Source organism: Lichenostomus cassidix, chromosome 19, assembly GCF_008360975.1.
Source record: "Lichenostomus cassidix isolate B80296 chromosome 19, HeHo_3.0, whole genome shotgun sequence".
In the NCBI taxonomy this organism is placed as follows: Eukaryota; Metazoa; Chordata; class Aves; order Passeriformes; family Meliphagidae; genus Lichenostomus; species Lichenostomus cassidix.
In genome coordinates, this window is record NC_139499.1 from 10,347,177 (window position 1) to 10,371,245 (window position 24,069).

Sequence of the window (24,069 nt, forward strand, 5' to 3'; positions counted from 1 at the left end):
TACAGTGTCATTAACCCTGCTGATCTCTGCATTTTCACCTCACTGACTGAACACTGGTACCCCATCCACCTACAGCTTCATGCTGCAATCCCACATTCCAGGCTTTCCTTGCCTCCAAGCGAATGACCTGTACTCACATCTCCCTCTCATCAAAATTTTGAGACACACCAAATCTCCATGGAAATCTGTATTTTGGTTAAGCAAACAAAAAATCTACCCAAAACATACAAATTAGAATCTATGTGAGCCCAAAAGGAGCAACTGAAGTTCACTCAGCTGGGATCTCTAAGACCATCTGAATTATCTGCTCCCTGCTACCACCACTGCAAGTAAGGACAATTTGTGGTTCATTTGGAACTTCCAGAATAAGGAGACTGCATAATGCAAGTGCTCCTGTAAGATCCAAATGTTCTGGAAACTTGGAGTTTATACATAACCATGCTCGCATGGGAGAAGGAGGAGAAAGGGGATTTTCTGTCCCGTTTTCCTTTGCACTCCAAAGTCAGCTCCAGTCTCTGCAAAATCCCAGCCCTCAGCCCCCCAAGCACTGCACATACCTGGATGTATCGCAAGGCACTCCTGAGGACACTGAGGTTTGAGGTCTTCTTGTCATCCACATTGGGGATGTTGCGCTTTAACGTCTCAAAGCACTCTTTCAAATGTGCACGTCTAAAGAAAGCACAGGTGTGTCATCAGCTCACATGACACACACCAGAAACCAATTCTGCAGAGGGGAGAGCTTAATTGGGGCCTTAATCCAGCAAAGCACCTACACCTGTGCATAGCAGCCCCCCCCACCCCACCAGCACAGCATGCTCACAGCTGAGCCAGCTCACCCCAGCAGATACTGTGCCTGGACTCTATCCCAGCTTTGCTAGGAACACTGCGCAGCCTTAAATGAAATATTTAATCTCCCTGTGCTGGTGCTTTCATTGTCACCATACTTCCAATTTAGCTAGTCAGGCTTGTAAGAGTTTTGGGTCAGAAACTGATGTTTATTCTGTATTCACACTGTACTCTGACCCTTGATTTTGGGTATTTTACTCCTTTTAAATTCAAACAGAGTCACACCGTTATGCACCGTTATTGCTTTGCGGGATCAGGGCCTTGCAGGGTGATTGGGACACAATGGTGCAGTTAAACAGAACATACTGGGAAGCAAGAAATGCACAGTTGAGCTATGAGAAAGCAAAGCAACACTGCAAGATTCAGGAAAAGTCACTAAGAATTTTGTTCAGGTTATTTGCCTAAAAAAACAAACAAACAAAAACCCGCCAAAGCCAAACAAATATTAACAGACAATAGGTCAAAAAAAGCGGAGGGGAATTACAGTTAAAAAACCCAAACCCCTGGCTTTCTACGCACCTGTTCTTCTCCAATTTATTATGTACTTCCCTGGTCCCAACCCTGTAACCCAAACAGAACAAAGATCAGCTCAGTGTCAGGTTGAAAACTCCTGCATTGCACCTGTGCTTACAGCAGTGTTTATGTCGAGGAGATACAGATCAAGATTCAAAAGCAGCAGAGGTGTTCAGATATCACTGGTTTAACATTAAGTACATATATATTTCTGCCTACAGTGTTTCAAGATAAACTCCCTACTTTACATGTGCATCAGATGAACAAAGCATTGTACAGATAATACACGTAAGATACAAACAGGTGTGGTATCTGTGTGTGTATACATGGCTACCACCAACTACAGGGAAAGACACAAAGTATGAATGTTAAGTATTTGTACAGTCCCAGGGAGCCCAGATTCTGACCTGGTTCTAATCTGTGCCTACACTCCAGCGGGACAAGGTTTGTGCAGTTTCAAATTCAAGCACATGGGACTGGGCAGACACTTCCAATTGCTTTGGGTTTTTACTGTGGCTGAAACAACACAGCTGAGGATAAACATGGAATGAAGCAATACAGGAATCCTCCAGTCAGTGCTCAAGGAAGAACCAGAGCGAGTTTCTGGTTTTGGGGTTTGAGTCCACCCACTCTCCAAACCAGCACAATATTTTTAGGAAAAGCCAAACAAATACATGTTATCTCAGTTTTTCAGCTACAGGAGTGATAAGGTACATTAGCAGACGTGGAGGTTTCAAGTACCTTTCATACACTGTGCAAAGTAATTATTTGCCTTTGACTGAAAATACAGGACATTGAGGAAATCATATTTAATGTAACTGTCACAAATATTTGACAGCATTTTCCCATGAAACACTTACAGGCTGAAAAAGACACCTTTTCAGCACCTTTGTGCTTACGTCTAATGGAGCAATTCTGGGGGGATGCAGTGGTGATGCTGCACTCCACCCTGGCACCACAGCCATCCCAACATTGGCACTACAGCTCCTGCCACCTCCCGGGGCAAAGCTCAGCCTGACAGCACAGGAGCAGCTTGTGGGTGGCACCTGCAGCCCCACCACTGCCCACTGCCCAGGCAGCCAAACTTGTGCAGCCTGCCCTGGTGCCCCATGCCAGGGGCTCCTCCACAGTGCCCTGAACCCACACAACGTCAGTGACAGGGTCTCTAGATTAGTGCACAGACTGACAGACCTTTCCTGCAGCCATGTGTTTTACAGACAGGCTCTGAAGATCCCAATCTTCCTTAGAGGAATTACACTGGCATTTTACCAAAGCCTGTATCTTCACAAACTCCTATCTGCATTACTTTTGCTGTTTCCTTCTATGCATTTTGGGATCTCTACATCCCAGTGGACACTATGAACTCTTTTTCTGTCCATGACACATCTCCTCCAGCCCCCACAGGATTTGCACACCACCTCCAACACCACTGCCGAGAGTCATCCCCGTGCTGCAGGCAGCCAGGAGAACAGTCAGAGGCCCAGACAGCACAGCCATGAGGGAAGACTGAACAGATCCAGGTCACTTATCCTGCAGGAAAACTGAGGGGCCAAATGAAACAGATGAAACTGCTGCAAAGAAGGGAATGGTTTGTTCTCTCAGTAATACCAGACTCCGTACTGGGATACTGTGGTCTGGAAAGAACCACCTTCAGAGAAGGCAGGGTCTCCACCAGCCAAAGTCCTTAAGAACTTGTCAAGCAAACACTAACCTGGAGCAACATCAGAGCCACAAGTCCTGTCCAAGGGTGAGGCCGACTAAACAGCCTTCACCCCCTTCCAGCTGCAAGATTCTGAGCAAGCTGGAGGCCCTTAGCACTTACAGCACTGAGAAATTAAAACAGCAGCTAAGGTGATTTCTGTCCTCGGAGTAACATTTCCCAAATCACAACCCAGTTTTCAAGAAAGCTCCCACAAGCAGCAGTGCCCTTTGATTTCCCTGACCAGTACAAGCAGAGATCTTTTCCCAAATATAACACTAGATACCACTTGAGATCAGACAGGCAGGGCTGGGACTTGCTTCCTAAGACAGCTCTGGCTCGAAAAAAAGAAATCCTTATACAGAATCTTACAGTGTGGAGTCAAGGAGGAAAATAAAAACCTGTGATACCAAAAACCCCTGCTCTCAGCAATTCAAAGACATTAAGCATCCACCGGTCTTGGTATTTCTGATGTGACAACACTTTGCACAAGCAGGAGCTGCTCCAGAGCGATGCAGCTTTGCTTGGTCCTTCCTGGATGTGTACCCAACACAGTGCACTCACCCTCCAATTCTCTTCTTGAGCTCGATAGGTTTCATGTCGTCTGCCGGCGCCAGCTTGAGAGCACCAAGGGGTGCAGGTGCTCCCTGGTGCTGCAGGGGCTGGATGGGTTGTGGGACCACATGGTGCTGGGAGATGGCCAGGACTGGCGCTGCGTAATGCTGGAGCTGCTTGGGGCTGCCCGACGGTGGGGTGGCAGCTTTCCCATCTGGCAGGTGGGGGCCTGGTGGCCTCTGGATCACAGGCGCCACCGACGAGGCTTCCTTAGGGACACCAGGAGTGCTTACGAGGGGCTGGTGGCGTTGCACAAGCGGCGGTGACAGGGCGGTCTGGGCTGCTTGCTGGGGGGAACTGGTGACAACAGGGATGGGAATGACTGAAATGGGGGCTGCCAGGGGTGGGGGCGGCGGGGGCACAGGGCCCGGGGGGGAAATGGGCACCAGCAGTTCGCTCCGGGGCTCCTCTGGGGATAGGGTGCTGTTGGCTCGTGGCACACTGGCCTTGCCTGCCTTCTTCTGCTCCTGCTCCCTCTCCAGGCAGAGCTTCTCATGCTTCTCATTCTCCTCTGAAAGAGAAACACCAACAGTGAGCAACTGCACTTCCCTTACCTCCCCTGGGCGCAGCCTCTAACCAGCATGGGGCAGGATCCTTAAGTTAAAACACCCTGGGTTTTAGCTATCCTGAGCAAATCCCACCTCACTGGACACTGCACTGATACAAACACATCAGGGCACCTCTTTACTGCTGTGGATTTTAATCAAGCTCTTAAACTTGGCTTTGATGTGTGTATGTTCCTATATGTTTTTAGAGTACCAGACAAAGTAAATGAAATCTGTGTGGCCCGACTAGCAAAATAAACCTCACCAAATGCAGTCCAGGGCTCTGGCTGTAATTGCATGAACATGGCACAAACAAAATCTATTTATACAAGTCCTGTGGCGCCAGTGGCCCTGGCATCTAGACACTGCACAGCCTTAATCAAATATCTCCAACCCCACCACCTGTGAGGCTCAGCAGATCCCACTCCTGACAACCTCTGAGGAGCTGCAACAAAAAGTGGTACACCAACCTCTTCACAGTAATATACAAATATTTGGAAAACAAAACCTTATTGCATCAAGGGAAGGATTAGAGGAAGGACATAGATGGTTGGGTGTTCTTTCTTATACAATCACCAATATCAGGTAACTCAGCATAAGCTCTAAGCAATATCCCTACAGAGCCTCTCCCAGGAGAAGCTTGGGCTCGACTGAAACACTGAAGTCAGAACGTGTATTTAGGAAATTAGAGAAAATAGCATGTAGACTGCCATCTGGAATTACCAGGTTATGTTCAACCCGCCAGTGATCTTCAAGAAGAATGTGTATTGAACAAGCGCAACAAGGGGAAAAGGCAGCTCCCACCAAGCACGGAGCTGGCCAGCCGTTGTGACCCCTGAGGGGCCCTGCCACTACTGGGACACTTTCTAAGCCACCTTTTGATTTTGAGGGGTGTAGTGCAAAATCGACAGAGAGCAACAAAGGCAACAAAACTCTTATTCCCGATTCTGAATGCCCTTTGGTACGTGTGACCGCACAGCGACACCGACCCAGATTCAGTCGACACAATTTCCTGAAGTTCAGCTGCAGCAACAGCCCAAACACACTCCAACCTCCCTTACGAGCTCACGAGCCAGGTCAAGCACCCAGCTGCCAGGGTAAACACTGTCCAGCACCCACACAGGGAGAAACCACCCCCTGGATTGAGCTCTAGCACTGGGCTGCAGCCCTAGACTCTGACCCTGCAGCACTCGCAAAACCACTGCCTGAAATTTCATCATCAGGAAGGATTTCACATCCACACAGCACGCTTCCCAGGGCTGCCCAAGACTCATATCCAAAGTTTTAATTCAACTTCTGCAGCACAAGTAGGGAGTAAGTGAGCAAAAGATCTGACTCCAAAACAGGAGGGAGGTTGCTTAAGTAGCAGTGGAGACTGAAAGTTGCATTTCTCTGCATTTTCTCAAAATATTTCAGGATATTATCAACAGCTCCTTAAAGGAAGGAGCAAAGCCGTGCAGGGTAGCAAAAATCCCAGCAGGAATCCCCTGATGCAAACACAAATCTTAGCTACCAACAATTTCGGAGTGGTTCAGTTGAACAACATTAATAACTAATAAAGAAAAGCCCTTTGTCTGCAGATCTTTTGCTCCACTTTACTGCTGGTTCACTGCCAGGGCCAATGCAATGGCCCTGGCACAGGGTGCATGAGGAAACCCAACCCCAAGGACCTGCTGACTCACGGTGTTCCCTGAGCGTGTCCAGCCATGCTGCCAGCACAGGCACTCAGCCTCGGGACAGAGAGAGTGGCTGGGCCTGACTGGCACCGCCTTCCCAGGCACACACCATCCCAAAAACCACACAACTTCCAGCCAGACTTAAAGCTGCACCGAGACTGGGAGGAGGGAGTTCATTAATGGGAGCCCAGGCAGTGCCGGGGTCTGGTGAGGACAGCAGGGCTGCCCAGGCTGCACTCACGCCTGCACTGGCTGCTGGAGGTGGCACTGCCACAGCAGAGGATCCAGCCACGACACCCGAGATCTGCACTGCCAGCAGTGCTGCTGTGCGAGAGCAGGAGTCGGCATGGAATTCCTACAACCAGTAGTGTTCAGCAGGGAAGGGAGAGAACAGGGAAGCAAGGTTAAAGCAGGCATTACTGATCAGAAATATTTATGTAAATGTCTCTGGAAGCAGGTGCAGCCCTCAGGCTGCTGACAACCTGCCAGCAAGGCCTTTGGTGTTGCAAATCTTTAGCTCCCTTGAGCTAAAGAGTTTATTTCAAAGACGTTTTTTAGCCAAAGTCTGACACCATTGAGCCACCGTCCTCTTGTGTCTGACTTATCCACAGCCAGAAAGGACCCATGCTCCCAACCTCAGCAAAAGGACTGGAGGGTCCCTGAGCCACCTCTTTGGACAGATACCCTTCCACTGGTTGGTGAAGATCTCTCTCCCACTTGTTTTGTACTTGCACCTTGCACACAAACCAAAGACACCCTTTGAAAACAGCTCCTCCAAGCTCTACGTTTTCCCATATGAAGGAAGCTCACCCACATTTGGTCACAGATACAGTTCAGGGATGAGTGAGCACCATGCTTTGTGCTCAGACACATGCCAGACACATGCAAGGCTCATTCCTTCCCATGCAGCACACTCAGCACAGGAACTCCTGCAAGCCCAGACACAGAAAGCAACCAGGGCTCAGGGCATCCCCTTGGGCGAGAGGACAGCTGAATCCAAAGGTGCACCCCAAAATTATGTGTAAGTTCCACTCATTCTTCACCCTCTTATCAATGGGACTGAGGATGCAACAAACCACGGGAGGGAACTAGTCCTGAGAACCTGCAGGGGTTCCACAGCCCAGGCATGAGGGGTCCTAGAATCCCGCCCTGCCTATGCCACTGTGCTTGCCAGCAGGTGAGAGCAGGTGAGAGCATGCTTGCCACATGGTGAGAGCAGGCGCCTCAGCTCCCTGCCCATGCCACCCAGGCAGCGACAGCAACACCAGCAGCCAGGGGACAGAACAGCAAATCCTGTACCAGGAGGACATAGAAACAGGGTCAGCACCCCTGACCAGTGGCCTGATGCTATTTTAGGGCCTTGATGGTCCAGGAATACACAGTACCAGGCACTCTTAGTTACCTAATAATCTGCTGTGTTTAAATATATCTTGTCCCTTTTGCCTGCCCTGGAAATGCCACCCATCTGTCACAGCCATTGCCGCCAGTGCCGGCCAAGGAGCAGTGGGCAAAGCCACACGTGCTCCCGGGCCAGCAGTGTGGGCCTGCAGCAGCCAGGGCATGGCCTGAGCCTCCCAGAGCTAAGCTGGAGGAGCAGGTCTTAAGGAATGTCAGCGCTCTTTGAATGCTCCTATTTTTCACTAGGGACACTATCAGTACCCAGAACTTATCAAGGGTGTGTGCCTTTGCATAGCTAAGCATCCTGCCTCTGTGTGTGCTCAACAGAGAACATCCCTAACTACAGAACAGTGCGGCAGTTCTGTGATGTCATTTTCTGAATGGTCTGAAGTGTTTACCTGAATCACTCAATGCTTCTGGGAACCTATCCCGCACACCTCGAACTGCTACAGCCCTGGAGAGGAGTGCCCTGGGTGTCACTCATGCTGGATATGCAGCAGGGTCACCCACAGGAGTCACTCCAGGCTCCTACCAGCAAAGTTCTGGGTACAGAACTCTCCAGCTATTTACTACTCCTGAGGCTGCTCTGGAGCAGGACAGTCATGCCAAGAGGAAGAGCAGGCTAAAGCCTGGAGGTTGGTTTCTGTTTCTGCAGGCCCATGGCTCTGCAGGGGAGAAGCAGGAAAGGGGAGGTAAGAACAGTCAGCAGAACTGGTGCCCAGCAAAACTCAGTCTCGGCCAAGCAAGCTTTGAGTCACAGCAAACACTGATGACACCAGAGGCTGCAGCAGACACCCCAGGGCCATCAGGTCACCAGAGTGCCAAGCATGCTGCACACTGTCACAGCTGCAGCACTGCAGCTTGGTGGGCTGGAGGAATGTAAAGCTCCTGCTGCACCTTTCTGTGGCATTTGCGATAATGCTCTGGAAAGCAGGAAAGCACTGGCTCTGACAGGTGAAGTGGGCACCAACAGCACATGCTGACTCTGCTCCACCGTCTGAGGAGCTTCAACTCCAAGCAGGTAAGCTGTGCTACACAAGATGGGTCTCTGCTTTTCCATAGGGCATCAGCGTTCTTAAGAGACAGGGAGACAAAGCAACGCACTCTGATAAGAAGCATGTATTTTTGTCAGCTGAACAGCTTGTGTCACAGTTCAGAGCAAAAAGTGGCACTGATGACAGGCAGGACCCAACCCACCTGCTCCACACACATGAGGACATGGCTGTCCCTGCTACTGGCCCAGGGACAGGGGCACACAGTGCAGGAACACGGTGAACAATGACGTGCCTTAAATGTACAGGTTGGAAAGAACAGTAAACATGAGCTGACTTAATAAACTATTATAAACAAACTATGTACTTTTAAAAAAGACAAAAAGCCCACAGATGTGCCCTCAGAAGAAACTCCAAGACCCCATTTCATACACTGCTGGCAAGTGCTCTGCAGGCTCCTTTGAGTCAGCCAGCAAACACGTTGCTCATGTGTTACACAGCCAGCAAACATGCTGTGCGTGTTACACAGCCAGCACAGTGTGTGTGTGTTACACAGCCAGCAAAGGAGCACAGACAGGTGAAATGAGTTCAGTGAGTCATGGCAAAACTGGATCTGGCAGATAACAGCTAGCCTGTTAGGTAAGCATGTTTGCTCCAGGTAACATTCCTCGATCCCAATCCCGTGAGGAGAACAAGGGCTCACTGCTGCACCTTCACCCCACGGCTGCGCCAGGGGTTGTTTCCTGCTCACACTAGCCAGCTTTCTTCTCAAGGAAATGAATAGAATGTACAGATTACCCTTTAGAATTCTATCTCCATACTTGAAAAAGAGGTAAGAATCAAGGGAATCTGCCCATCAAAGTGGGGAGTCACCACCATCATCTGAATTGGCTGCACCAGGGCAGTTATCCCTGCAATCCCACAACAATTATCCTTGCCAGCCCCAAATTCAGACACTGCTCTGTCACAGAGCAAGACTCTTCCTGAAGCCAAACTCTAATTCTCAGGGTAAGCATGTCACTATGGCACCGTTGTCCTCAGAACTGCAGTGCAGCTCTCCTGTACCTGGAAGCCTCTGGAAATAGATAACTCTGCACTGCATGCTGGAAGGTGCTTTAACTATCCCTCAAAGGAACCCGGGTGGATGTGCTGCCTGCAGCAGCCAGCGAGGCCAAGCACGATGCCACACGTTCCCGGAAACGCTGGGCACCTCCGTGTGCACCCTGACGAGACAGAGGCCAGTGGCGTACAAAAGCCCTAAGAGGTTTCTGGAAATACATCCCAACATCATATTGATGAGACCTATTCGAAGACAACAGTGAGAGCCCAGCACTGAGCTACTGCCAAACCACAGACAGTGGGTCCAAACAGATTCTCCTCCTCGCTCCCTGGCACAAGGCAGGCAGCACCACAAAGGAAACCTTTCTGACCACCACACACCTTGACCACTCACAGGCAATTAAGCATGCCCAAATGGCAGGTACGTGAGATAGAAAAGCCCAGAACTGTGCCTGCTGCAGGGTCACTGCCTGTGCTGGCACTGCACAGAAAAGGAATGGTGTGAATGAACTGTGCAGCATCGAGAGAGCAGCAAACACAGAGTGGACAGTCACAGATGAGTATCTATGGGAAAAACCCTAAGAAAACAAGTATCAGTTACTTGCAATTATAAAGAAATTTGTTTTTCTTAGATCATGAAACATTCTTGGATTAACCTAAATTCAAAGAAATCAACCACCCCCTAATTCAAGTCAAATGTTTCTGGATCTTGCACGTAACAGACAGAAGAAGGCTATGGGTCTCTGCCCATGTAAACAAGTGTTTACGTGCCTGGGAGCCACATGCTTACAGCAAGAGGGTTACAGCAGTAGCAGCTGTGGTGTTGTGAAGCATGAACACACAGGTGAGGACAAGTGCTTCAACATCCTGACCCCCAACAAGCTGGTGTGTGGCTCCCACAGTGTGTCTGTCACTGTCTGCATCCCCATGGTGTTCATGTTATAGAAATGCACAATATCTGCTGTTCCCTTCACCTCCCCACAGCTGTTGGTTTGTTGCCTACCAATTACAAATTAAGAAAAAGCAAAGCCTACATGGTTTAATTTTCCACTGGAGGAAGAGGCTGAAGGGTCAAGAAAAGCCACATGGATACTTGCTATAAGGGACACAAAACTTGGCTATGGCCAGAGGGACAGGACGTCACCGCCTGGATGCCATGCGTATTCCCAGGCATGAAAAAGCAACAGTTGAGGTACTATGGGTGTGTTACCCTGGGGTTGATGCAGCCCCACGGACCGACTGCAGCCCACGCTCCCAGTGACATCACCAGGGACTCCTGGGCAGTCCCTGTCCTGCCCAAGGGCAGGCACTGCTGTCAGCTGCAGACCCAGCAGCCCTTAGTTGAGTTTTATTTACAGCTTTTAATGCTTTTCCCAAAATGGATTGATTTTCAAGGACCTCTGGAGTTCCACAGTGTAACTGGGGGTGTAACACAGACCCCAGCACTTCTCAGAACACCAGATTTCAAGGGGGAGGAGAGGAAGAATGAGAGGGAAGGAAGCCAACTCAGAAGACTTCATTACTCCCCAGTTTTTCTCAGCTGTTCCTCTGGTTGTGCTCTCCCCTGACATCTTCCTGCCACCCAAAGGTCACATGCCGGGCTCCTCCCTCCTGTGCCACACATCTTCCTGGTGTTCAGATTTCCCTGAAGTGACCACGTTTGCACTGACGCTGCAGCTCCTGCAGCCAGCTCAGCCCTGACATGCCTGTGCAGCAGACACGGTGACTGTGTCCCCCCAGCAGCACCCAGGGCCCTGGGCATGCTCGCCACGGCAGCTCCTGCCTGCAGCAGGCTTTGTGTAACACCACATCCCTACACACCCCTGTGAGCAGCTCCTGCACCTGGGAAACCTGCATGATGTCTTTTCTTTGGTGTGTTACCTTGCCCATGCCCCACTGAGCAAAAATTCCCGCCTCAGAAGTTGTCCAGCACAACACACCAGGTCCCTCGGGCTCCTCTGTGTCCCAGACACGAACCTGTCGCACCCACTCACGAGATGCTCCCACAGTGCAGGGCAGCCAGATCGTAATGGAAGTATCTCCCGGCAGCGGGAGACAGACCCAACAGCCTGCAGAGCTCGAGCCCCGGGTGTTTTACTGCTGTGCCCTGAGCACAGCTGCCACCTGCATGCCCGGAGCCGACAGCTGTCACTCGCCCAGCGGGGAGCGCGGACCGGGCGGACCCTGCCAGGCATCTCCAAATCCTGGGGCTCGTTACGGGCTCGGGAATCCTCCTGGCCCTGCGCGGCCCCACATCACCGCATCCCCCGTCTGCTGCGTGACTCATCACCGACACAATGGGCGGCGGCACAAAGCGCCGCTCCCGCAGGTCCAGCCGAGACCCCGAGCCGGGGCCGCCGCGGGAGCGGAGCCGGGCCCGCTGTCCTGCAGCCACGCGCGGGTGCCAGCCCCGCCGTGCAGCGCGGCCCCCGGGGCACGGACCGCCGCTCCCGCAAGGTCCGGGCCGCAGCACCGACAGAGCGGCGCGTGGAGCGGGCGGCGCGGGGAGAGCGGGCGGTGCGGCGGCTCGGCGCGGGCGGCACGGCGGGGGTTCCCCGAGCCGTCCCGGCGCCCCCGGGCGGGCCCTGCAGCCCCCGGAGGGGCCGCGCGGGGCGGGGCCGCGCGCACGTGGTGGCGGGCGGGGCCGAGCGAGTGACGCGCCAGGCCCCGCCCTCCCGCCGGCCGGGGACACGCAGCGCGCGGGGCGGGGGCGGCGGCGCCCCCGGCGGGAGCGGGGCCCGACCCGGGGCAGCCCCGCCCGCACGGAGCCCCCGCCGCGCCGTCGCCGAACCCTCCCCGTGCCCTGACACTGCCCCGCCCGTCCCCAGTTTCCCCCGGCCGAGTCCCGCCGACAGCGCAAAGCCCGCGCCGCTGACCCCCCCCCCCTCGCGGTGCCAATGCCCGTGTAGTCCCGGCCGGCCGAGGCTGTCAGGCGCGGCCCCGCGCGGCGCGGGCGGGCTGCCCCTCACCACGTGCGGTCTGCTGCTGCTGCGCCTGCCACTCCAGGAACCGCGCCGCCTCCAGCAGCGTCTCGATGCTCATGGCGCGGGCCCGGCCGCCGCCGCCGTCGCCGCCGCCCGGAGCGCGGGCCCGCCCCGCCCGCGCCGCCCCGGGCTCGCCCCGCCGGCCGCAGCGCTGGCGACAAGATGGCGGGTGGCAACAGAAACACAACAGGCGGGCGCTGGCGCGGCCCCGCTACTACGCGGCGGGCGGCGCCAAGACGTGGTGCGGAGTACCAGGCGCCGCCCGGACGGGACGGGGCGGGCCGGGACGCGGCGGTCGGCCCGGCCTGGGGACGCTGGCAGACGGCTCCGCAGCCCCGCCGGCCGCGCGGCGCGGGTGCCGCCCGAGCTGGCCCCGGGGCGGGCGCCGGGCGCGGGTCGCGGCGGTGGCCGGGCCGCTCCGGCGTCCGTGTAATCCGTATGCCGCGTTTTGCGAGCGGCACTCCCCCCGCAGTGCGCTCGCGGCCCGGGGCGCGCTGTCAGCGCGCGCGAGCCAATGGGCGCGCAGCACAACACGCGTGCTGCCCTCCACATGGGCGCCCCGCGCCGCCGCGCGCCTTAAAGGGGCCGCGCCCGCCGCGCCCCGCGCACGTGCGGCCCGGCAGCTCCGGCGGGGCTCCGCGGACACCCCGAGCCCGGGAATCGCTCCGTCGTTTCGATCGCCCGTCCCCGGTGCAGCGCTCGGTGCGCGATCTGTGCCCCGCCCGCCACCGCGCACGGGGATGCCCGCGGGGTGGGCCCGGCCCCGCCGTGCCCCCGCAGCGCTCCCAAGTTCTGCCCCTTCCTGCAGAACCTCCCTGGGCTGTCTCGGGTCTCAGGCTGTGCGTGCGTGTGACTGAAGGCACCCGCCGCCGGTGGGGTGGCTGCACGGAAGGGAAAAGCCGAGCCCTTTTTATGGATAAAAGCAAGGAAAAGAGGGAGCCCGTTGGAAAGGGTCAGCACACGCAGTGCCTGCTTTGGAAACACACTGCAGCTGCCTACGGTTAGCTTGAGAAACGTTTTCCTTTCTGCCACCCTATTTTCGGTAGCTTGCAACACTAAATTTTGCATTCTAAGTATCCACCTCTGATTGACTTCTGTTTTTTGGCTGGGAAAAGATGCTGAATTAAAGGGAAAATAAACTGGTTTTAAAAACCAGTGCTTCTCACGAAAGGAATGGGATTGAAAAAAAAAAACCCAGATTTTCACGTGAGAATTTTCATTCTACCTAAAAACATTAAGGAATTCACAAACCAAGAATTACCCTGTGGAATGGCCACTGAAGGTGGCAAACCCGAACCCTTATGAGATGGGCTGTAGTGCTTTGTGGAGCTTCGGGCTGACTCTAAAGGTGCTTCTGTTTCCCACCACCCATGCTGGGTGGTCAGGGCAATGTCTCATCCTTGCTCAGCATGTGGCTGGTGGCCAGGAACTCATCCCTGTACTATCTGAATTCCTCACAACAGTAATGAGGGTATCATCATCACACACGAGCAAAAGATGTAGACAACAATTTGCAGAAGAGATAGATAAAATGTAGATGTAGATAAAGCCTGGCCAAAAGAACTCACCTGGGGTACCCCCAGGCATGGAGGGACAAGTTTCATTTTCATGGAACTTTTCAGCCACTTTCCAATGATCTCTGCAAACTGCCTCACCAGCTCCTCCCGGCTTCTGCAATGAATGAAAGAGTTTTACCACCAGGAATGCCTTCCATCAGCCAGCCCAGTTCCCCAGAGCAGCAGGCTGGGCTGTGTGCTGAGCTGAGCCTGTGTGACAGCAGCGTGAGCACTGCTGAAAGTCACACAATGCACGTGGCCTTAGGGAGCTCACTAAGAGCTACTCCAGGGCAGACTGAATCTGACGTCTCCCAAGTTCTTCCCTTTGTAACCTCGACGTATTCAGGTGCATTCTGCATGTGTTGTGTGTGACTGTACATGTCAGTTTCAAAAACGGTTTTCTGATCCCAGCGGAGGAGCCAAGGACAGCAAATGCAGCTGGAGAGCAGCAGAGAGCCCCGGTGGGACACCCACCGTTTGGCTGGCTGTGCTGTGCGTGCTGCAGGACTGTCACTCTGCAGGGCTTAGACTGCTCAGCTGGCATTTCAAAAAGCAGGACATCCCAACAAGAAGGTGACTTGGACTTCTGTGTGAGAGGAGCACACAGCCCCTCTCAGACAGAATTGGACAAGCATTTTGCTGTCCAAGCTGATGATGTGGGCTGCAGTGTTGCTAACCTGATCTGTGTATGCAAGTGCAGTGACCACAGATTCCTTCTCCAATCACCTCTCTCTCTGTAATCCTACAAACCACTCGGGTTTACAGTGCTCTTGTTGATATACTCAGTTTGAAGAAGAAATTACTATTCTGCCATCAAACCTGCTGCACAAACTGCACCTCGTACCCCAGGACCTGCCTGCAGTGTTGCAGCCCAGCCCAGAGACCTGCTGGCTCTGCACCCTCCAAGGGCCACAGACTCTGGGGTTTTAGTGGGTGAGACAAAAAAATCCCAAGACAACAAAAATGAGTCATTAGAGGAGCTTATGGAGCATACAAGAGGCAGTGCTCCGACTGACTGAGGGTGCTTGACTGAACATAGCTTTTGAAAGAAACCTTTTCAGGTACCATGCAATCGTTTAGTTCTGTACTGGGATAATGCTTTAGCAGGAGGCAAAACATTCCTTCTTCTGTCTGCTCACATCTTTTGCAACACTAATCTCCAAGGAGAGTTGTTTGTTTTGAAACCTTGAGCTCTGTGGGCTGTTGACTGCTAAGCTGGCTCCTGCCGTTGGCAGCTCAAACTATAAATTGGCGTCATTAAACATTCATATCCGAGAGATGTTTCCTGATTAAATTTATTTTTTACAAGTTTTTGGACCTGGCTGATGGAGCAGCTCGGGTACACATCTAAAATCCATCAACTGTGTATTCATCTACCTCTGAAGGGTTATATGGAAGAGTTTTCGCTGAGTCATTTGACACTGTTACTGGGGACAGGGATACAGCAGTACACTTACATTATCGAGATTACCTTTACATTATCTGGGTTAACTTTGTGAACACTTTAGGGACAGTGTTTAAAACTTTGCATATGTGTTAGAAGTACCAAGAGGTCCAATTTCTATCCCATTATGCTCCACAGTCAGGAAGTGCAGGCACTGGGCTGCCTCCACAGCCCTTCCAGACACAGACCTCGGGGGCTCAGGGCACCAAGAGGCAGAGTGGCTTAGTCTGAAGTCAGAGCTGTCCTCCCCGTCAGACTGCCCAGCCTCAGGACTCTGCTTGGGATTATGCTGCTCTTCCTGAGCAACAGCCCTCTTTCTTCCCCGGAAGAGAAGACCTCTGTGGCTGCTGAGCAGGTGGCACTGCAGGTGGCACCGCTGGAGCTGCCATGTCCAGCCCTGCACTAGCAGGACAGAAGCCTCTTTAGTTTCCATCTGTGCTTTTAAAACTTTCAGTCAAGTCCTTTGACTTATGTTTTTCTCATCTTCTCTAAAGATTAGATGTAACTTATGAGGATTTAAACCTTTTGTCTCCTTCTAAGCATATATAGTTTCAGAGGCAAACCTTTTTACCTGTTTTGAGGGAATGCTGAGGGCATTTTATCTTATCTGTGTATTATTTCCTGTTTAGTCAGTCCTTTAGATTGCATTGGATGATACTCAGGTGGCACAGATATTGATCTCTACTATGTTGTGGCTGTAGTTGGGCCTGAAGGAAATCACTCTGAAATATTCCGAGTGGTGAATTTGGTAACACCTTAATCATAAAGCTGGGTTGCTGTAAATGCCTTTCTTTGTTTTGAGAGTTATTGATGGCATTATATAAAGTTTGAATGGGCTTAGATTTATTTAGATAAAATGATGATGATATTCATGTATAGACAGTGCAGGAAAAAGCAGCAGTGTTTATGGGGCTCATAATTTCCCCTTATATTCACCCTTCTCTCCCCCAAAAAACAGACAAGGTTTGAAAGGAGCTGAAAAATTTCCATTTGAAGGTGACACTGTCTTACAACAGCACAAGGCTCACCTAACACCCTACACAGATCCTGTACTTGGGACACGACGGATGATTAAAAAAACCCCTTCAGCTGTGCAGATGTGGAAGAATAACTGCAATAGTGCTGGAGATCTGACAATCTCCTTCTTGCTCTTCTGCTTATTTCCTTTCTGGCTGTGCAGCAAACAGCTTCTCTGTGCTGAAACCATCCTCAGGATTTCTGCATCCTGTGACCTGCAGTGATTTTAGCTTTCTGGCAATATTAATCTCTGAGACTTTTCCCCTAGCTCAGAAATGACTCTCATTAATTTCCTGACTTTCCTGAGGTCACACAACTCCTGTGAGCCAGGGCCATCGCCCGTGGTGTTGGTGGCCATGCAGGGACTGAGCTCCATGGTTGTGCCCTGGATTGAAAACTCTCAGCATCTGTCTGCCCCAGCTGGGCTCCACAACTCAGCCACCAGCACATGGGAATTCTGCTCTTCCCTTACTCTGAATACACAACTTTTCAGCTCAGGCCTCTGAATAATGTCTGGAGTCACTGGAATACATGACTGCCTAAAGTTTTATCTCCTGTTTAAATACTTTGTTGCTTAGGGCCTAAATTATGACTGAACATAAATGATTAAATGAGTGTTAATTCTCCCTTTTCAAGCTTCACACCAAATAAGAAATCCCCCCAACTGTGCTCGCATGAAAGCAAGAGTTTATCTCAATATTTTCGTTTTGAAATTGAAGTATTGAATGCAGAAAAACCCACAAGGGTGAAAATAATTAGTGCTGTTTCCTACTGAACCATTCTGACTTTCTCTGTAATCCTTTTATTTAGTGTTTTAATGATGGATAAATTCTTATTGTAAATATTTAATCGTGGAGAGTGGTTAAGCAGGGCGTGTGTGAGGAACAGGTCTCACACAGATCTGCTGACAAGGCTGAAAACTCGCCCATTCCTCCCACAGCAGCACCTGACATCCACCCTGGGGCAGCACCAGCAAGTGCTAGCACCAGATTCACAGGCTCTCAGACACTCTCCAGATTCCTCCTGGTTTTACCCAGTAATCCCCATACTGGTCCAGGAACTTCAGCACAACAGAAGGACAGTTTATATTATGCCAATAATATATAATGCATAATATTTCTACTATAACAGCACATGCTGCTACAGATGAGCTCAAGGGAAGACCCAAACACTTGTAGGGCTCCTGGGGTTCACACCTGAGGCTGCCTTTTCCCCGCATGCTGCCACATCCTGTGGGCTTCACTTGGGCAATCTGAGCGGGTCCAGGTTTGAGCTACAGATGGGGCCAGTGTGGAAGGAAACACAGGGCAGTATCAGCTGTGGAGGTCTCTCAGCAGGTAAGAACCTGACCTTGTGTGGTTTGCAACAGTGCAGGGATACTCTGTGCAGCAGGAAAGGGCTGTGCTCAGCTGCACAACAGGCTGCTGCAACTGCTGAGGAATATAGGGAGGGAAAGGTCCATCCAAAGTCCATAGGCTGCATGCTGAGGTCTCCCAGGTCTGGAGCAATGGCTAAAGGAGACATGAACACTGAACACATCATCACAGTGTGCTGCAAATATGCTCTGTGATTAAAATACCGCTTGGAATTATAGAATTTAATGGACAGAATACACGGAGAAACACAATTCTTCCCCCCTGAGAACTGGAATGACCTCTGGGTGGCTTAGAGTCACCTTTTAACTGCATTAAAAGTCGCGCCAAGTGATGAACCCCGGAGACCTCAGCTACCGAGCGATTTTGACCCGACCGTGTTCTCCTGTGTAAATGAACGGCCGCCACAGCGCTGACGCCCCCGGGGCAGCGCAGACACCCCGGGGCAGCGCTGGGCCGCCGTTCCCAGTCAGCGTTCCGCGGGTGCCGCGGCAGCTCCGCCACCGAGCCCCGCGCCGCCGGGCAGTTCCGACAGCCGCCGCCAGAGGGAGCCCCGCGCAGCCGCATCCCGCTCGGCGATCCCGCAGCGATCCCGCAGGATCATCCAGCCCAGGAGTCATCTTTGATGCTATCCTGACCTTCCTGCAGGAATTCCTGTAGGGTTAGATTGGATAATGGGAAGAAATTCTTCCCTGTGGGGGTGAAGAATGAGGGGGAGACGCTAGCACAGGTTGTCCACAGGAGCTGTGGCTGCTCCATCCCTGGCAATGTCCAAGGCCAGGCTAGATGAGGCTTGGAGCAACCTGGGATAGTGGAAGGTGTCCCTGCCCATAGCAGAGGTTTGGAACTGGATGAAGTTTGAGATCTCTTCCAATTCAAACCAGTCTGTGGCTGGTGAATACAGGGGGAGCAGTTTCTACCATGTACAGTATTTGTGAGATCTGTACACGTCACACCAGTTCTTGTCTTTAATGCAGTTCCACAAAGAGCTGTGTAAGTCTACAACTAAAATAAAAACAACCCAACCAAAACAGAATATGTTGGAGAAACAGCCATGTCAGAAATGAGCATGTAATAGTTTGGATGGGTGAATCTCATCTGGCACATATGAGGGATGTGCAATGTAAAACAGGCCTGGATTTCCTGATCAAGGCATCTGCATGTAGGGCTTATGCTGCTGCTGGAAAGGACACCCTGTGTTTCCCCACATAGCAAAAAGGCTGACCCTACTCAAGGCCCTTCCCTGCAGAGCCATGGCCACAGTCTCAGCCCTGCAGAGCATCCCTGTCTCCATCTTTGTGGACCCAAGGGCAGGCAGGGGTGCTGGGGACAGGATGCAAAGTGCCACAAGCAGCCATCCATCCCCAGCCCTGGGCAATCCTTGTCAATACCCCACAACAAATGTCAGCCTCAGACACAGTGTCAATAACCCATCGGTTATAACACCATCGTGTGAGGATAATGCACGGCTTTGGTGAAGGCACAGAGCAGTTTGGTACTGGCATTGTGTGATTCCAGTTCCTGAGGGTCAGCCATTTGATGGATGGGAGCTGGTGTATTTAAGGGAGATTATTACAGGGCTGCTGAATAACGGCATTTGGACTTGTCCGGAGCAGCGTTTCGCAGCAGTCAGGCTGTTCTCCAGGGAGGCTGTGACCTCCGAGGGACGCAGGAACTGGGCTACAGAAAATAGGAGGGAAAATATTTGCTGCTCCCTGCAAGTTCATTTAAATTGAGGACTCAGCAAAAGAACACTTAATAGATGTTTCTTTCGTTTGATGACTTAACCAAAGCTGACCCAGTGCAAGGGGAAAATGAACACATTCCACCCTGTTTGCTACAATCAGTAAAGATGCAGAATATTAAAAATAAAATGAAGTTGTTAGAAAAATTACAAACCTATCATCAATGTCTGAACCTGACTTAAACCTACACGGGAGTACATTAAGCTCTTCAGAGAGAGTGCTCAAGGACAGTGCTAACACCAGCTAAATAACTTCAGTGCCAACATACTTTTTATTTTAAATGCATTCTACAATATACATGTAAAAAATAGAAGTGCTTGAATGGCACAAGCCAATTAAATTTGATAAAAGGTCTGAAAAAGGGTTTTATTTAGATTTATGATAAACAGCTGCATGGTTCATGAAAAGACAGTTCTCCTTTTGCTGTTTCTATGTACTCATGCTTGTATCAAACATTTGGATATCGTAATATACAGCCATATTAAAATAGAACAATAGCAAAAGCAGGTTTTAAGGAACAGCAGCTCTAAAAATCATGCTTTGTGGGATAACACTCCTAGACACTTTAAAATAAAACCTCAGTAACAAAATTATATTAGGAATTACTTGCCTTTTTTAAAGCAGATACTAAAAAGTAAGAGAGTTGGAAGTTTGGCTGTATCCTACCACAGTTGTCTGCATCTGCTCTGGGAAAGGCCAGAGCCATCACAGAGCCACAGTCTGGTTTAGGAGGCAATGTGCACATAAATTATTCAGCATTCTCAAATCTAAAAATCAATGCTCTATGCTGTGTAATCCAGCTTAATGTAACAGCCAGAAAACCTATTTATGAGCAATTTTAAGATAGGTTTTCCCAGAAAACCTCAAGGTTGCAGTAGCAACAGGGAACAAGAGGCAGGAGCCTCTGCCCCTCCACATTACACACAGGTACCAACGTGCCACTCTGCAGGTGACAGCAGACAGCTGGCTGCACCCTGACCTCTCGCAGGGTAATTAACGAGGAGCTCCCCGTCAAATGCTGACAAAGTCTTTTACACCATTCTCACTCCCTGCAGCCATACTGTTGCTGCTCAAACCCTCACACACCTCGGAGTTGTTCTGAGGCTCAGGTGCTCACTGGTGGCTCACTGGTGGCCGCACCACCTCTAACAATGTATGTCACAGCTGTGCACCAACAAACACACACCAACAGTAAATTCATCTACATTCCCTCCAGCACCACACACACTATCAGGCCTTCAATAATTAATACTCTAGCTTATGATGTACCTTTCACCCCAGGATCTCAAAGCACTCTGCAGTGTGTGGGGATGGATTTTGATTTTGCTGGAGTAAATAGGGTAGGGAAAGATTAACTGATTGACCAAGGTCATGCTGCGTTAACGTTTTATTTCTGCTCTAGCATTTAACTGGATAGCTGCTGTGACCTTGGAAAGCTGGAAGAAGGCTTCATTTTAAAGCTAACAATGTAAGGATAATCTCCCTTAAAGTGTACCATATGTTTGTGATTAGGCAAAAGAAAAAGCATCAGAAGAATTGCTGGTCATGCGGGTGTTTGCAGTGCTCTCTAGGGTATAATAGCTGGAAATTTCAGTGGAGCCTGAGAGAAGTGGATGCAAAGCTCCCCTCCATTTCAACGAAAAATGGTTACTCAGCATCCCTGGGCTCTGCTGGAAAATAGAGCTTGGTTATCCAGGAAAGTTTCTCTATTAGAAAAGCTGAGGTGATGAGGTGCTCAGGAACCAACATGTTCTGCTCTGCCTGGGTCCATGCTCTGCACACGTGTCTACTCCTCCCATGAAGCTGTGCCTTCGTCAGCTCTGATTCCCTCTACAACAACCACCCTCAGCAACGTCTCCTTTGGGCCTCTCTGATCATTTTATCCCATCAGCACTCACAAGCTCACCCAGGGTGTGTGCTCTGGGCCACCCCATGACACTGCCACATGCTGGGAGTCACCACGCTGCCATCCAGCACAGCTCTGTGCTGCCACCAGCACCAGCCTGACCATCCCAGGGTTCCAGCTGGACTGTCATCTTCTTGTAATGCAGATAAATTTAACTCAATTGCCTATGTATTCTCAAGAGGATGGAGATGTTGTCACATTCGACTGTCTTTTCTTGTGGCCCTAAATTGATGCTGCAAAGTCACACCAGTCACAAACCCCGACCAGAAGCCCTCAGACAAGAGCTCTGGGCTGCAGGAAAGGAGCCACTTGACTTGGCACAGAAAGAAAACAATCTTTTTTCTCCACAGCTCCCCCAGAAGTGAGTCAGTAGGCCTGATGAACAGAAAACACAAGTTGCCATAGAAACTCGCATGCCTTCCACCAGGCGGAGAAAATAATGTAGGCCAATATTTCTGCTTAGCTGGCTCCTGCTCTGGCTGCTCCTGCCTGCTGCATCCCAGGGCTCGATCAGCAACTTGCAGTTATTTTGCCCCCGACTGCAAAAAGCCCTTTCCCCTCTCCTCAGGATGCTGCTGCTGTGCCCATGCATACACGGCCATGTGGGCATGCACAGGGACAGGGACATCAGAGCACTGAGACAGCACCAGGCTGTTGGTGGGGGACCCCAAACGAGGAGCCCACTCACCACAGTGGCAAAGGGAGGAGCTCCTGGCACAGCAGCCCAAGCCCACCCCAAGCAACATCTTCCCTGGCCTTCTGCTATGAGCCTGGCAGGGAGGGCTGGAGGAGGAGTGGGAGTAATGGCTTTGAAATTGAATGTTTGTGCTGGATTATTTCAGCCACCTTTGATTTCAATAAACTCCTGTTTCTCATCTGTCAAAGGGTGAGCCCTCAGAGGCTACAAAGGCATGCAGGTCATCCATGTGTGCAAAGCCCTCTGGGATGCTTGAGGAGCAGTGGTTATGTGGCATGCACGATCTCTAGTGAACCAGCCTTTGGCTTATTGTGTTCCCCAAGCACATTTGGGGAACCTATTGTTGGAGTTCACTTTTAATTGTACCACAGGGCAGGTTGCTTTCCTTCTTCACTTGCTTTTTTGCTTGTGGATTGCATTTTTTTGTAGATTTCCCCATGGCCTCCTGGATATTCAGCGAGCTGTTATGCTTTAACTGGACTGTAAAAAAACCAATCTAGCAAAAGGAAGAAAGTCCACTTTCACCCTATTTTTACTGTAATTTTTTATGGCTCGCTTCTAAAGGAAAGAAACCTTAAACGCAATAGACCTTTGAAACTGCATTTGGGCTCAGACCAGTGTAAAGCCAGTACCCAGCTTTGCCCACCGGGCAGAATCCCCCACCGAGGGGGGGGTTGAAGCCCAGGATAACACAGCCATGAGACGACAGACAGCTGGGCACATGCCAGCCCTGTGCCCTGTGTCAAGTGCTGCTTCCATCAGGGGAAGTTAAAGGAATATGACCACAATGATGGAGAAAGCCTTTTCCTCCAGAGTACAGCCTATAACCCAGCCACCACCATGGACAGGGTATTTGTCAGTTCAGCTCAATAGCCTCCTGAAAACGTACAATCAGGTGCATAATTTAAAAGAGCTGCCCGTGGTTAATGAACAGACTCAGGACCTTGACAGCTGGAGAGACAGGTGGTGGGTGGTAACACCTCTCCTCTGAAAGGGCTTTTGGTTTGAGGGCAGAAGGGAGCATCTCAGTTTGTAAGTGATCTATGTCATTTGGGCAGCGATGTGACTGCTTGGTTTAATATAATTTTCAAAACTCTCCAGGTAAAGACAGTTTAATGCAGTTATGTACTGACTGTGAATGAAGACATACCCATAAAACCCAAATTCCTACAACACATTTACTTTAAGACATCCTAGCAGGAAAAGGTTTCTTTTTGCTGGAAAATAATGAAAGAAAAATAAAGAGCAAATGTAACTGTTGTATTCTTTAAAAAATGGCAAAAGAAGGTGGTTCAGCTGTACTCCCCGCCAGCTGCTAGACTCCAGCAGCCCTCCATGCCCCAGCAGCCCCTCGTACCCAGGCAGCCTCTCAGAGCTGCCAGGGCTTCTGCAGAGCTCCACAGGTCATAAGGAACCTGCTTCCAGAGCAACACCCTGCTTTAATCCTGTGGTCTTGCAAAAGGGACTTCACACCCTTCTCTGTTTATCCTGACACCACTTGTTTGAGGCTGTTTGGTTTTTCCTACCTTGAAAACTTGTTTTCCATTACAAGATCTGCCTGTTTCAGTGGTGACACTAATCTCCCCCATTTTTTAATAGTTACTCTAACATACCTAGCTAATAATCACTGGGTTTATTTTAGATATCTGCTTTGGGAGAGCAAGAGTCAGTAAAACTTATTTTACAGCTAAAAATCACTTCATGGGTTTAACAAAAGTAGAACAAAATTCAAGAGAAACTTTGCGATGTTTTCACAGGGGAAGTGAGAGTCTAATTCTGTGGTTGCCACTGCTGCATTCAGTATGTGGGGCAGTTCCCGCTGGGAAGGAATGAGTAAGACAGTGTAGAGTTAAGAAGATAAAAGTCCTAAACTTACTAGAAGATAAGAACTTGAGACTGTGCTAAAACTCAACAATGGTTTCTAGAAAGTCAAAAATATGCAAACACCAAACCTAACTCTGCAAACAGGATCACTTGGCAAGCTGCTGCCCCAGCTCACATCAA

The 24,069-nt window shown here is 50.8% G+C and overlaps 1 protein-coding gene across 2 annotated transcripts in view; it reads right to left on the bottom strand.

Annotated features, from left to right (window-relative positions):
- MNT (MAX network transcriptional repressor) overlaps positions 1-13,929 on the bottom strand; it is a 31,963-nt gene extending 18,034 nt beyond the window's left edge. Inside the window, exons 1-4 of one of the 2 annotated variants that reach the window (XM_085078624.1) lie at positions 13,896-13,929; positions 3,623-4,184; positions 1,366-1,407; positions 558-669 (exon numbers count right to left, since the gene is read on the bottom strand). In XM_085078624.1, the coding sequence (XP_084934750.1) occupies positions 558-669; positions 1,366-1,407; positions 3,623-4,184; positions 13,896-13,914 (735 nt within the window). In that variant the 5' untranslated portion in view covers positions 13,915-13,929. Of the gene's footprint in view, positions 1-557; positions 670-1,365; positions 1,408-3,622; positions 4,185-12,312; positions 12,491-13,895 lie in introns of those variants that run through there. The other variant, XM_085078625.1, reaches the window with a different exon arrangement.
- Positions 13,930-24,069: the final 10,140 nt, after the last annotated feature.